The sequence below is a fragment of the Mesoplodon densirostris genome, chromosome 16 (genome assembly GCF_025265405.1).
Source record: "Mesoplodon densirostris isolate mMesDen1 chromosome 16, mMesDen1 primary haplotype, whole genome shotgun sequence".
Taxonomy (NCBI): Eukaryota; Metazoa; Chordata; class Mammalia; order Artiodactyla; family Ziphiidae; genus Mesoplodon; species Mesoplodon densirostris.
Window position 1 is genome coordinate 51,452,023 of NC_082676.1, and position 13,903 is coordinate 51,465,925.

The following is a 13,903-nucleotide window of genomic DNA, read 5'->3' on the forward strand; positions in this document are numbered from 1 at the left end:
GGGAGCGGCGTCCCAGCCCCCCGGCTCCGAGGCGGGAGCCTAGAGGGTCGGAGGTGGGAGGTGCACAACCGGGCTCCGGGAGCCCCTCCCGAGTCCCTGCGCCCTGCGCCCTGCGCCCTGCGCCCTGCGGGAGGGCTGAGCCGGGACTCCAGGCGAGCAGGTGCGGAGGGAGCAGAGGGGACCACGGCCGAGGGTAGCAGCAAGTCCTGCAGGGAGAGGCGCTGCTGCTCCAGCTGCTGCCTCGGCGGCAGCCACCACCGAGCCGGCGTCCAGAGCAGGGCTGGCAGGCCGGGCGCCGAGCTGAGGCGAGCGAGGGGCGCGCTCATGGAGCACACGCACGCCCACCTCGTAGCCAACAGCTCGCTGTCCTGGTCCCCCGGCTGGGCCTGCGGCTTGGGCTTCGTGCCCGTGGTCTACTACAGCCTCTTGTTGTGCCTCGGTTTACCAGGTGAGGGGCGTGGGGGACAGGGAGGGAAGACGGGAGCCCCAAGTGCGGGGTGACCCTGCCCGGGACCCCCAGGCCTAGCCACCTTCTCGGTGCGATCCCTGACGCCCCCTCTGAAAAAGTTTACGCCTTAAGGGCAACTGCGGACATTTCCAGGCTGGGGGAAAGGAAGTTGCGGTGGCCTGGCGGGGACAGTGCGTGTGTGCGTCTCACGAGTGTACCCGGCAGGCGATGGGCAGGGTGTGAGTGGGGTCGGTGTGAGTGCGCGGGATTCGAGCGTGTCTGTGTGTATTTGTGTGCGCGACTGAAGCGGTCGGCGCCCGTGAGGGGGTCCAGAGGGGGCTGTGTGTGACTCGACTGCAAGTCCGGACAGATGGCTTCGCGGGGGCCTCCCCTCTCCCGTCGCCCCCAGACTGGGGGCACCTCTGCCCCTCTGCCCTGCGGCGTGTTGCCGCCTGACCCGAGATGAAGCTGGAACCCCTGATCCTGGGCACTTTCTGGCCCCGGGGGGCGCTGGGATGGAGCGAGGGATGAGCCCCCGCTGCCACCTTGAGGAACGCGTCTCTAGGCCGGCTAGAAAGAGGCGGGGCGGCTCCGGAGCCATGCCCTGGACAGGGCAAGGGTGCAGAGGTACACGCGGGCTGCCGAGGCCGCCACCTCAGGGGGTCACAGTCTCCTTGAGGACATGCCTCACCCCTGGGCTTTGCCTCCTGGTCCACCCACCCTAGGCAGCTCACAGCTGCTGCACATGTCTGGCTGGTCCCACATCCTAGCCTCCTGTCCAAAGTATAGCTGAGACTTGTCCTGAGTTCCTGAAGAGAGCTGAGCTGTTGGGAAGGGGCTTACTGAGGGGGGAGGGGGGAGTTGGTGCTTGCCATGGTCGCCTGAGGTGGGGGGCGGGCTTCCTGAGGCTCCAGCTTGAGGGACCTTTCTTCCAGATAGTCCCTGAGACAGTCTCTGTGGCAGAAAGATTCCTAAAGGTCACTTCCATGCAGATGGGAGAGAGGGACAGAAAGAAACAGGAAAAAAAAAAAAAAAATCCAGTCCTATGTAAAGCCTAGAATCGTAGCATCATCAACCCCACTGTCTTTAGCATCCTGGGATCCTGGGAACTTGGGAGCTGGATTTCTGAGAGCCTTGTGAGATTTCCTTTCCAAAACATTCATCTTGGTAGTCACGGACCCTGCTAAGGTTGTTTAAATAAATCCTCCCTCCCAAATTTGGCAGGTTCAAGAAACCATAAGTTTGCTAAGGCTGAGCTTCTCCCCCAGTGAGTGATGGGAATTTTATTACTAACTAATCGCTCTGGCTGCCCTCACAGAGAGGCTAACCTGATTCGCCCTGCTGGGGTGGTGGCTTGTGTCCTGTAATTACCTAGAGCTGGAATTGATTTCGGCCCAGTTCCCACCTCCCCATGTTGGCCCTCCTGAGCCTCTCCAGAGCTCTCCTTCGGGGAGTGTTTTTGAGAAGGTTGGTTATTTGCTGAACCGGAGAAGTGACAGGGCCCCTTTCTGACTCCTACCCCTCACCCCTCCATCTCCTCTTTGGACTCAAGAGTAACTACTCTCTCAGGCTTTTCTTCTGAAAACCCCTTAAGGGACAGAACCGTAAAGACGAGCAGAGGCTCTAAGGGTCCAGAGCAGGGAAATGGGGAGAATGAGGGAAAGCTCAGACCTTCAAACACCTCAAGGTGGGAGTCAAGGTACCACACACCTTTACAGCTTAACTCCTATGCCAGCTAGGACCTTCCTGACCCATTGATATTGGCACCTATTATATGCCAGGCACATGCTCTTCAAGGCTGAGCTCAGGGCTTAGAGACTTAAAAGAGTGGGGGATTGTGATTAGAGCTTGAAGGGCATTGATGTGTTCATACATTCAGAGTTATGACCACCTACTGTGTGCCAAGGGCTAAGGAGGTGTAAAAAAGGGACTCAGAGACCCCTAAGATGCAGTCTCTCAGGTCAAGGAGCTCATAAGTGGAGCTTGTGATGGATGCAGAAGGACCAAACATTCTGGAGAAAATCGATTGGAGAAGCCAGGCTTGCAGGAAGATCATGGGCTTTGTTAATGGCTTGCAAGGTGGTTCAAAAGTGAAATCCGTAAGGGCAGACAAGTATGTCCTAGTAACTAAGAATGCAGACTGTAGAATGAAGCAGAGCTGGGTATTAATTTGTGAACCTTTCATGTCTCTGTGCCTCAGTTTCCACATCTGTAAAATGGGCATTATGGGAGTACCTACCCCTGAAATTGTGGTGAGAAGTAAAGATGTGGATGGAGGCGAGGGTGCAAGTGAAGCGCACAGCTCAGTGCCTGACACACCACACATTGATTGCTGCTGTGCTGCTGCAGTTGTGGTTATCATGAAGCTGCCTTGCTTATAAGGAGGAGGGGGGTTGCTCAGCCTTGCCTGAGCCAGAGAAGGGACCAGGAAGCATGCTGAGAAGAGCACTCAGCTCAGTGTTGTGCTTCTCTGGCTGAGCTCACTAAGTATTCCCCGCCCTGCCCCTAGCCCCAGCAACTCGCAAACCCTTGCTACCTGGCCTCCGACTGGGAGGCTCAGCTATGCTGGCTGTGAAGTAACAGACTGCAGGGCTTGGTAATATTGTTGAAAACTGAGATTTTAATTGAGTCACTTTTCCTGGCAGTGGACTCACCCCAATTCCAAATTCTCGCCATGGTGGTTGGAGACTGAAAGAGCGATGGGGAATGGCTGTTTGGCAACAGGGGAACTAGTAACTAGGGGAAAGCGGGGCTGTTTCTTAGCACTTTCAGCCTCTAGATTGAAAGGAAGAGCTTGGGAAAGGCCATGTGGTCCAATCCCCTGCCTCTAAGAATTACCCCAGACAGTCCAATTTAACTGGGCTGGTGTGGGATCCGGAGGGTTCTAATGTGAAGTATAGGCAAAGCTCTGCCACTTAAGAATTCTTATTCTCTGTAGCACAATCTTCCCTACCTATAAAATGGTGGTAACCGTAGCACACAGGCAGTGTATATATATATATATATATATATTTTTTTTTTTTTTTTTTTTAGATACGTGGGCCTCTCACTGTTGTGGCCTCTCCCGTTGCGGAGCACAGGCTCCGGACGCGCAGGCTCAGCGGCCGTGGCTCACGGGCCCAGCTGCTCCGCGGCATGTGGGATCCTCCTGGACCAGGGCATGAACCCGTGTCCCCTGCATCGGCAGGCAGACTCTCAACCAACACTGCCTGGGGCTTCCAGGCAGTGTATATTAAATAAGATAACCTATGTTAAAATGGCTTAGCATAGGGCCTGGACTGTGGAAAGCACTATCACTCAGTGCTTTCTCCACACTGGATCTTTCCCTGTATTAAATGCTTATATTATTGCAGTGAATCCCCACCACATCCCTGTGACCTGTACGTACCCTGAACGCATTTTACAGAAGAGCAAACTGAGATTCAGAGAAGTGGAGCGTCTCATCTACAGTCACACAGTCCAGTCAGCGTGCAAACACCTGCTCTTTCCATTGCATCCAGTGCCTTCATTACTGCCTTCATTACTACAAGTTCTTTTAACTAACTTCAGTTCGTGCTGTGGGCTCACTGGAGAAAACTGGTGTCCCAGCTGTTCTTAAAACTCCATCTCTTTCTTCCTCCATTTTAAATAAGCAAAATGTTTCCAACTTCTCAAAACACATACAATAAGCCAACAAAGTAGAGTTGGAGACACTGATTGGACCAGCTGGGACAAGACAGTGCAAAGCAAAAGGCAGTGCAAGAGGAAAAGATGAGCCTGAATGCCTGGGGGAAGAGAGTGGGAGGGAGGACCGGTGAACCCACCTGATAAGGAAGGAGTAGTGAAAAATTAAACTGAGATTTGAGAGATATTTTTTAAATTTTACCTTCTAAAAGGCACAATGGATGTTAAGGGAGACAAAGTGAAGAAGATGAAGCCTGAAACTGCATGCCGCCCCACAGAAGGGAGCATTTCCACAACTGCCTGCCTGCCTCTGAGGGCTGGTGCAAGATGAAAGGAGATGATGAGTCTGTAGCCTGGCAGGTAGTAAGTGCTTTGACATGTGCTAGTTACTGTTGTTGTTAACCACAGGTGGAAGAATGGTGGCTGCTAAGCTGGGCTGAACCCTCCAGATGTGTTCTCTTTTGCCTGTAAAATCTTTAGAGAAAATGTAGTAAACAGATTAAGAGTACAATGTCTGGAGCTGGACTTCTGGAGTTTGAGTCTTGGCTTTACTACTTATAAGCTGTGTGACTTTAGGCAAGTGGCTTTAACTCCTCTGTGCCTCAGTTTCCCCACCTATAAATTGGGGATGATGATAATAATGGTACATACTTCATAGAGTTTCTGTAAGTATTAAATAAGTTACATGCCTAACACAATGCCTGGCACACAGTAAGCACTCTATTAAGTCATTTTTAAATGACAGTTAAAAATTAGGGAAATCAAGGGAAAATTCCCTACTTGCTTTATGACATCAACTTTACCCTAATATCAAAACCAGACAAAGACATTACAAGAGGGCTTCCCTGGTGGCTCAGTGGTTGAGAGTCTGCCTGCCGATGCAGGGGACATGGGTTCGTGCCCCAGTCTGGGAAGATCCCACATGCCGTGGAGTGGCTGGGCCTGTGAGCCATGGCCGCTGAGCCTGCGCGTCCGGAGCCTGTGCTCCGCAATGGGAGAGGCCACAGCAGTGAGAGGCCCACGTACCACAAAAAAAAAAAAAAAAAAGACATTACTAGAAAACTACCAACCAATAGTCCTCGTGAACATAGTCATAAAAATCCTCAACAAAATATTAGCAAATCTAATCCAGCAATATATAAAAAGGATAATATGTAAGACCAAATTGGGTTTATCCCAGGAATACAAGGCTAGTTCAACATTTAAAAATCATTCACCATAGTAACAATGTGATTCACCATATTAACTAAAAAGGAAAATCCATATAATCATTTTAACAGATGCAGAAAAATATTTGACAAAATTCAACGTCCATCCATTTGATAAAACCTTATCAAACTAGGAACAGGGAGAGAACTTCTTTAACCTGATAAAGGACATCTATAAATAATCTACAGCTAGCATCACATTTAATGATGAAAGTTGGAATGCTTTCCCCTTAAGATCTGAAACAAGGCAAGGATGTTCTCATCACTCCTATTCAGCATCATACTGGAAGTTTTAGCCAGTGCAATACGGCAAGAAAAAGGAAAAAAACCCAGGTATACAGGAAGGAAGAAATTAAATTGTTTCTATTCACAGATGATATAATTACCTTCATAGAAAATCACAAAGACTCCACAATATAAGTTCCTACGAACAAACTGAGTTCAGTATGTTTGCACACTGTTAATATGCAAAAACTCTATTGTATTTCTACATATTAACAATGAACAATTTGAAATTAAAAATTGGGATTTAAAAAAAAATAGATTTCCAGGTTCCCTTAAAAAATCAGAACTGAAAACATTAGGCTCATGTTCCCAGAAAGTAGCAATTGGCTAGAGCTGAGTAATAGGCTGCTTTTCCTATGCAGCTGTGTGTGTGTATGTGTGTGTGTGTGTGTGTGTGTGTGTGTGTACATACACAGACATTAAATAGGTAATAACATTCATATTATTTGAAAACCTAAAAGTATAAAAAAGGCACACATTGCAAAGTCTCCCTCCCATTCCTTTCCCCTGCTCCCCAGTTCCCAAATCCACCCCATCATCACCACCACCACACAAGTAACCACTGCATTAGTATCTTAGTTTCCTATTTATTCTTTCAGAGTTTTTAAGTATATATACAAGCAAATATGAATAGAGGATTTCAACTCTCCCCTTTTTTTTTTACTCTCTCCAAAATGAGCACATTATTCACACCATCCTATATCTTGCTGTTTTTTCGCTGAATATATCACCTAGAACAGTATATATAATGACTTTTTCATTCTTTAATGAAACTGCATAGTATTCCATTGTATATTTGTACCATAATTTAGTGGTTGCCCCCTCAAAAGCACACATGCACCCCAGTTCAAAACACTCCCTACATGGTGCACCTAATTCTCCTCTAAAACCTGTCTGGCCCCTCTTAATGCACATTTGGCCTTAGGATCCTTGTTATAACAGTGAGAGAAAGAGCACTACATGAGGAATCCTGAATTCCAGGATTGGTTCTGGTAATAACTCACTGTAAGACCCTGGAGAAGTCATTCTTGATGGGTCTGTCAAAGGCCCAGGAAAGCTGGGCTCTGCTTGTGTTACTCAGTTGGAGACGTGGCCCATAGATGGGACATAAGTACAGACCAATGAAGTATCTATGCTGGAGGCTGCCTGGGCTGGCCTTGGGTTGGGGTTCAGAACAGTAGCTTTGTAATCCTTGTCTCTGACTGAGAGTTCAATAAATGTTATTAAACTTCTGTGCCCTGCATTGTCTTGTGGCAATTTGAAATAAAACATGCAAAGGCTTCTTTTGTTTTTTTAATTTTTATTATTTATTTATTTATTTATTTTTGGCTGCGTTGGGTCTTTGTTGCTGTGTGCGGGCTTCTCATTGCAGTGGCTTCTTTTATGGAGGAGCACAGGCTCTATGCGTGCGGGCTTCAGTAGTTGTGGCATGCGGGCTCAGTAGTTGTGGCTCACGGGCTCTAGAGCACAGGATCAGTAGTCGTGGCGCACGGGCTTAGTTGCTCCGTGGCATGTGGGATCTTCCTGGACCAGGGCTCAAACCCGTGTCCGCTGCAATGGCAGGCGGATTCTTAACCACTGTGCCACAAGGTAAGTGCACAAAGGTTTCTCATAGTCCCTCGCACATCGTAGAAGCTCAACAAATAGTAGTTCACATTGTTTTTATTGCCTAACGTGTCAATGTGTTCGAGCCCTGAAGCCACACACTGCTTTATATATAGGTCTTTTCCATAAATGCACAATTCCACTCCAAGTGTACACACCAGATATGAAGCTCCATGTCCTGGCAAACTAGGAGAGAATGATCCAATGGATTAAGCCATCAATGCCATCATAAGCCTAGGGAATTTGTACTCCTAAGAGAGCTGCCTGTGGTTCAGTGAAACCTCCAGAAATAATATCAGTCCAGAACACGAAATGGTCTTCAGCTAAAGCTAGTGAAGGGAATGACAAGCACCACCAGCAAGATCACCCTACATGCTGCAGCCGGGATCGTGCACAGAAGTGGAGCAGGGAGATGAGCACAGACCCTGCCACTGAACCTCCATGTAGATCTGAAATATGCGGGCGATGTTTATAGGGGAAGCAGCCCTGCAATGCTAGGGGTGGGGGAGGGCAGGTGCCTTGAATTCAGATACCTGCACGGGGCAGTCAGAGAGTATAAATGAACAAAATGGGCCAGTTTTAAGAACTGCTTCACTTATCCATAGAATTGTGCTTCCTTGCTGTTTTTCTGAAAATACGTGGCTCTTTCGGTCTCTCATTTTCTCTCAATGATAGAGACGTATGTACCAAAAACACTGCCCTTTCCTCTTAATAATTGCTAGCACTTATGTAGCACTCATTATGTGCTAGAGATTCTTCAAAGCACTTCACATACATTAGCTTATTTAATTCTCACGACGACCCTTTGAGGCATGGATAAATATTATGCTCATTTTCCAGATGAGAACATTGAGACACTTACCCAAGGTCACATAGCTAGAAAATGACAGAGCAATATTCAGTACTGCTGTCCAGCTTTATTATAAGAAAATGTCAGCACACGTGTAATGACAGCTGACAGCTGACACTCAGGCTGGGTTGAGAGCTGGGGGTAATAGACAATAGGGAGGGGGGGGACCTGGGGGAGTTAGAAAGTGCTGCCACCACTCAGCTTTCCAGCCAATGGTCCAGTGTTGCCAAATTGTTCCAAAAACTCTAGAAATCCAGATTTTTATTTGAAATGTCCCAGTGTTTAAATGTTGGCAACTAACTCACAAATTTTAAAAACACTATGTGAGCCAGCGTCACCTGAGCCAAATCAAACAGGTCTGCAGGCTTGATACGGCCCACCAGGCTGCCAGTTCACAAACTCCAGAGTAGGCACATCTTCCAGAAGCACCAAGAAACACCAAGTGGGTAACAGTGAGTGGAGAATAAAAGCAAGAAGCTAAAAGGAGGAGCAAGAAATAACAGAGATGGAGACCCAAATAAAATGTGGGTAAATCAGAAAAGCATGCCAACTCAGGAAACCAGGGACGTGGCATAAGCTGGAAGGAAAAGCTCCAAGAAATACCACACATTTCATGTTGATAATGTTTTGAAACAAACCTACCATGTGGGGGGATGGGAATTGCCTTGAGAACCTGACAGCGTGGGCTCGTGGTCCTCACACCTGGATTCAAGTTCTAACTTTGTGGCTTCTGTTAGTGGGGCTCTGGCAGGTTGCTCAAATCTCTCTGAGCCTCCACGTTTCCGCCTGCAGAATGAGTGGAACAGTGCCTTTCTCACAGGGTTTATGCTATGGACAAAATGAGACAGTTCGCGGCTAGCCAGGGCCCAGAGCCCGCCACTCCATGGCTGCTGGTATTTGGTGAGTCCAAACACTTCCGTTTCACAAAATGAGGAAACTGAGACCTCACCCAGAGTCACAGAGCTGGGAATGACAGAGTCTGAACCAGAACTTAGTTTTTCCAAGTCTCGCTTAGTTCACTTTTTACAAGATCACATGCTAGTGGTCTCTGAAGAGGAAGCAAAGTGATAAGAGTAAAGGAGCAAAAGGCTACAGAATTTCAGAGTTCAGAGTGGTCACCTAGATTTGGGTGGTCTGTTGATGTTTTATGCAGGATTATTTTAGGTGGTACAAGGCTGCAGCATTAAATCCCTTTTCAGTTTTCTTAATCCTTTTGATTCCATCAAAAGGAGAATCTCAGCTAGGTGCCAGTGTGTTTTTAACACCTTTACATATGTGCTAAATCTCCCTTTTTAACAGACACAGAGCAGACCTAGGGCTCAGCACCTCAGCAGGTAGCAGTATCTAGCTAGAATTTAATGTCACTCTTGTATTGTCATGGTATTTATTTTTAAGGCTACCTTCTGTTTACAACAGGGAGGTGGGTTTGTTATCCATGATTGTCATATGTCCATGCTGTCCACTGTAGTCACCACCAGCCACATGTGGCTGTTGAGCACTTGACATTTATTTATTTATTTATTTATTTTCAATTATTTATTTATCTATTTATTTATTTTCAGCTGCATTGGGTCTTTGTTGCTGCACACGGGCCTTCTCTAGTTGCGGCGAGAGGGGGCTACTCTTCATTGAGGTGCACGGGTTTCTCATTGCGGTGGCTTCTCTTGTTGCAGAGCACAGGCTCTAGGTGTGTGGCCTTCAGCAGTTGCGGCACGTGGGCTTCAGTAGTTGTGGCTCGCGGGCTCTAGAGCACAGGCTCAGTAGTTGTGGCGCACAGGCTTAGTTGCTCCGCGACATGTGGGATCTTCCCAGACCAGGGCTCGAACCTGTGTCCCCCGCATTGGCAGGCAGATTCTTAACCACTGTGCCACCAGGGAAGTCCTGCAGTACAACCTGCAGAACTGAGTTTTTTATTTCATTTCATTTTAATTAATTTATAATTGAAATCTGATACTTGACTCAATTATTAGAAAATAACTGTGTGCTTGGAACAACTTGAGTATGTGAGTCTACTCTTTCAACTGTACATTTTATGACATCTAAACAGAGATCAAGGATTTCCAGTGAAAATTTAGCATCCATAGAGAGATGTACTGGAAGTGTAAAATACACAGCAGGCTTTGGACATTTAGTATGAGAAAATGTTAAATATCTGGGTAATTTATAGTGATTACATTTTGGATGAACATGGTTAAATAAAATATATTGTTAAAATTAATGTCGGAACTTCCCTGGTGGTCCAGTGGTAAAGAATCTGCCTTCCACTGCAGGGGACGCGGGTTCAATCCCTGGTTGGGGAACTAAGATCCCACGTGCCGTGGGGCAACCACAACTACTGAGCCTGTGCACCACAACTACTGAGCCCTTGCACCTCAACTAGAGAGCCTGTGTGCTGCAAATTACAGAGCCCACACACTCTGGAGCCTGCGTGCCACAACCAGAGAGAGAAAAACCCACATGACACAACTAGAGAGATGCCCATGCACCGCAACAAAAAATAAGTAAATAAAAATAAAATTAATGTCACCTGTTTCTTATTTTTTTAAATGAGGCTGCTAGAGAATTGAAAGTGCATATGTAGTTCATATTACATTTATATTGGAGAGTAGTATTATATAAAATACAAATTCAAGAAAAAAAAGGCAAATCACTTTAAAACAAGATGTTAAGTAAGTAACAGTACAGGGGACATAAGAACATGGCAAAAGTCGCAACACTGGTGGGCCAATTACTAAAATCTGGGGAACACTGATCTAGTACAATGCTCTTGATGAAAAAACTGAGGCCCAGAGAGGGCAAGGAAGTTCCCCAAAGGTTTCAAGCTAATTAGGGGTGACCTTGACCCCAAACCTTCCAGATTCCAAATCAAGTGAGCTTTGGCCATTGCAGAGGGGATAATCCTGCCATCTCTACCCCCACCAAGGGAAACGTAAGGCAGGTAGGGTCAGGGTGTGGGGAGGAAGTGGCTACCCTGGGCCCCAGTGGGCTTCAAAGGGAAGGAACTTCTCTGTACAGACGACCCAGGAGCTTGGTCTTCCTATCAAGTGGAAGCAGAATGACTGGGGCTTCTCTTAAGGAAAGGCATGACCAGCTGAACTACACTGAGGGGAAGCGAGGGCTCTTAACCCAAAGGTACGTTTTCATTTTGCCCCATGACGAAGAAGCATGAGATGAGAAACCAGAGAGCACAAAATTCAATCCAGAGAGCATCTGCATTCATTGATTCACTTATCCACCCATCCGTCCATCCATCCGACCATGTGCCCGGCAGTGCCAAGTACCAGGCACTGTACTAGGCATATGGCAAACCAAAGAAGACCCCTGCCTTGCCTTTGTGCACATGTGCACACAACTACACACACCCCCCACACACACACACAACCACACACACAGATGGGGAAGACCAGCATGATCAGAAACCCGAATAAATGTAAACAGTCACCTGTGAAAAGATCAGGAAGGAGAGAGAGGCACATGGAGAGCTCTTTATGGGGGCCTGCCCAAATGGGGAGCCCAAGGGTGGGGACCCTCGAGGGAGACAGCTGAAAACAGGCTGAGGAAGGGAAGGATGGAAGGATGAGGGGGACGGGAGCGGGCTGTGCAGCCACCTGTGGCAGGAGGGGAGATGCTGCCCGCACAGCGGGACAGAAGGAGCGCCCGAGTCTGGGGGCCAAAAGGTGGCTGAGGTGGGGGAAGAACGTGGTGTGAGATGAGAGCCAAGGGGAACAGGAAGCCAGAGCTTCATAAAAACCACGCACGTGCGCTTCCCTGGTGGCGCAGTGGTTGGGAGTCCGCCTGCCGATGCGGGGGGTGCGGGTTCGTGCCCCGGTCCAGGAAGATCCCACATGCCGCAGAGCGGCTGGGCCCGTGAGCCATGGCCGCTGAGCCTGCGCGTCCGGAGCCTGTGCTCTGCAACGGGAGAGGCCACAACAGTGAGAGGCCCGCATACCTCAAAAAAAAAAAAACAAAAAACAAAAAACCACACACGTTGACCTTGAGTTGGGACGACACACTCTGCAGTGTGAGGACTGACGGGTCCACCAGCGACTTCTTTCCTTGCCCATCGTTTGCCATCAATAGAGCTCAGGGAATTGCTTTTCTGCCACAGACATTTCTTATCATTTTCAGCTAAGTGCAGAGCAAATTATCAGCCGCATCACTTCAACTGCGGGCCTCTACACACACACAGATACACAGAGATGTGCATACACAGACACGCACATGCAAACACACAGACATATAGACAGACACACACACACAAATACTACACAGACACACACTCCACAATCAAAGTCATAGAATGGCCAGCGATTCTGTTCTGGCTGCAGCCCTTGCTTTTAGCATTCCTGGCCTCACCCCACAGTTCAGCTCCACAGAACCGCTGACAAGAACCACCATCTGCCTCTTGAAAGAAAAGCACCGGCTTCCCTGGAAGGTGGTAGAACAGAGCAGTGACTGCAGAGGGAACTCGAGCCAGTGGGGCCAGTTTTTGAGGAGGGTGGGGATGGATGTTCCTTAAAGGAATCACACGATCCACGCTCTTGACCTTCATAGAATGTGGTTCCTACGCATGTCCGCCCTCCACACCCAGGACCCTTCCAGAACTCCACTGCTCCTGGCCAGAGGGATCAGGGAAGTAACACTGGTTTAGGAGTTAAGTTCCACTTTGCTAGCTGTGAGGTCTTGAGCAGGTAATTTGCCCTTCTTCGAGCCTCAGTCTCCCACTGAGCATATGTATGTGGAGGCCCTTTCACGTGCCAGGAACCCTTGTTGTCCCTGGAGGAAAAGCAGGGGGACGAGCAGTCAGCAAGTAAACCATATGCATCCGCAGAGTTATGTTAGCTAGTGATGCACGCTACAGGGATAAGAAGACGTGGTAGAGTGATGGGGGGCAGGCAAGGGCTCTCCAGAGAGCTGATGTCTGAGTGGAGATTGGAGTGATGAGAAGGTGGAAGTGGCAGTGGGGAAGGAAGGGTGTGCGGGCAGAGGGACCCGGAGGGTGAAAGCCGGGAGGGGGACTGCATGCAGCCTCGGGGCTGGGACGTGACGAGCGAGAAGTGGGGACGAGGGAGTCACCGGCTGGATGCTGCGGGCCCTTCGGTCCAGTGAGGAGCTTGGATTTTACTCTAAGTGCTGCAAGACACACTGAGCAGGTGACATGACCTAATGTGAGGTTTTCAAAGGCCTGTCTAGCTGCTGTGAGAAGAATCGAGGGAAGGTGGTGCGAGGGGAACAGCGAGAAGCTGAGGAGGTGGCTGCCGTGGGAAGGGATGTGAAGGGTTTGGGCGCCGGCACAGGGCACGCGGTGGAAGTGCGGGTCAAGGGCCACGTTCACAGCCCTCACATCCCACTCCTGCCCTTTCCACCATCTCCTCCGTCTCCAAGTAAAACAGAAGCAGCCAAAAGAAGTGAGCCAACTAACGATGTTCTGGGACATGTGCCCGCCCCGGGGCCGTGGGGGGCGCCCGCGTTGGGAGGGCCATGGTCTCGGTCATGGCCATGGGCAAGTCCCGCTGATGACCCAGCTGTCAGCTGCAAGAGTCCTGATCAGAGAGGAAGCAAGTGCCTGGGTGAGAAGAATAGGGTCACCTTCAGCTCTGTCACTTGCAAATGAACGGGAGCGAGTTGTGGCCAGTTGTGGCAGAGGGACATTGTCACTGTGACTGCATTCAGTTCTGAGGACCAGGGTCCAGCAAGAGGAAGAGAGTAATGTCCCCAGGACTTAGGTGGAGACACTGAGGACATCTTGACAATGGGCAGAGGGAGCTCGTGGAAGAGGGAAGAAAAGGCTGGTCGCCTCTTGGATCTTCTTGGAATAGACCTTCCGGCCAGAAGAGGTGGGCT

General features: G+C 48.9%; 1 protein-coding gene across 1 annotated transcript in view; it reads left to right on the forward strand.

Moving 5' to 3' along the window:
* Positions 1 to 324: 324 nt before the first annotated feature.
* GPR139 (G protein-coupled receptor 139) overlaps positions 325 to 13,903 on the forward strand; it is a 40,375-nt gene continuing 26,796 nt past the window's right edge. Inside the window, exon 1 of the mRNA XM_060079310.1 lies at positions 325 to 448. Within this exon, the coding sequence (XP_059935293.1) occupies positions 325 to 448 (124 nt within the window). The remainder of the gene's footprint in view (positions 449 to 13,903) is intronic.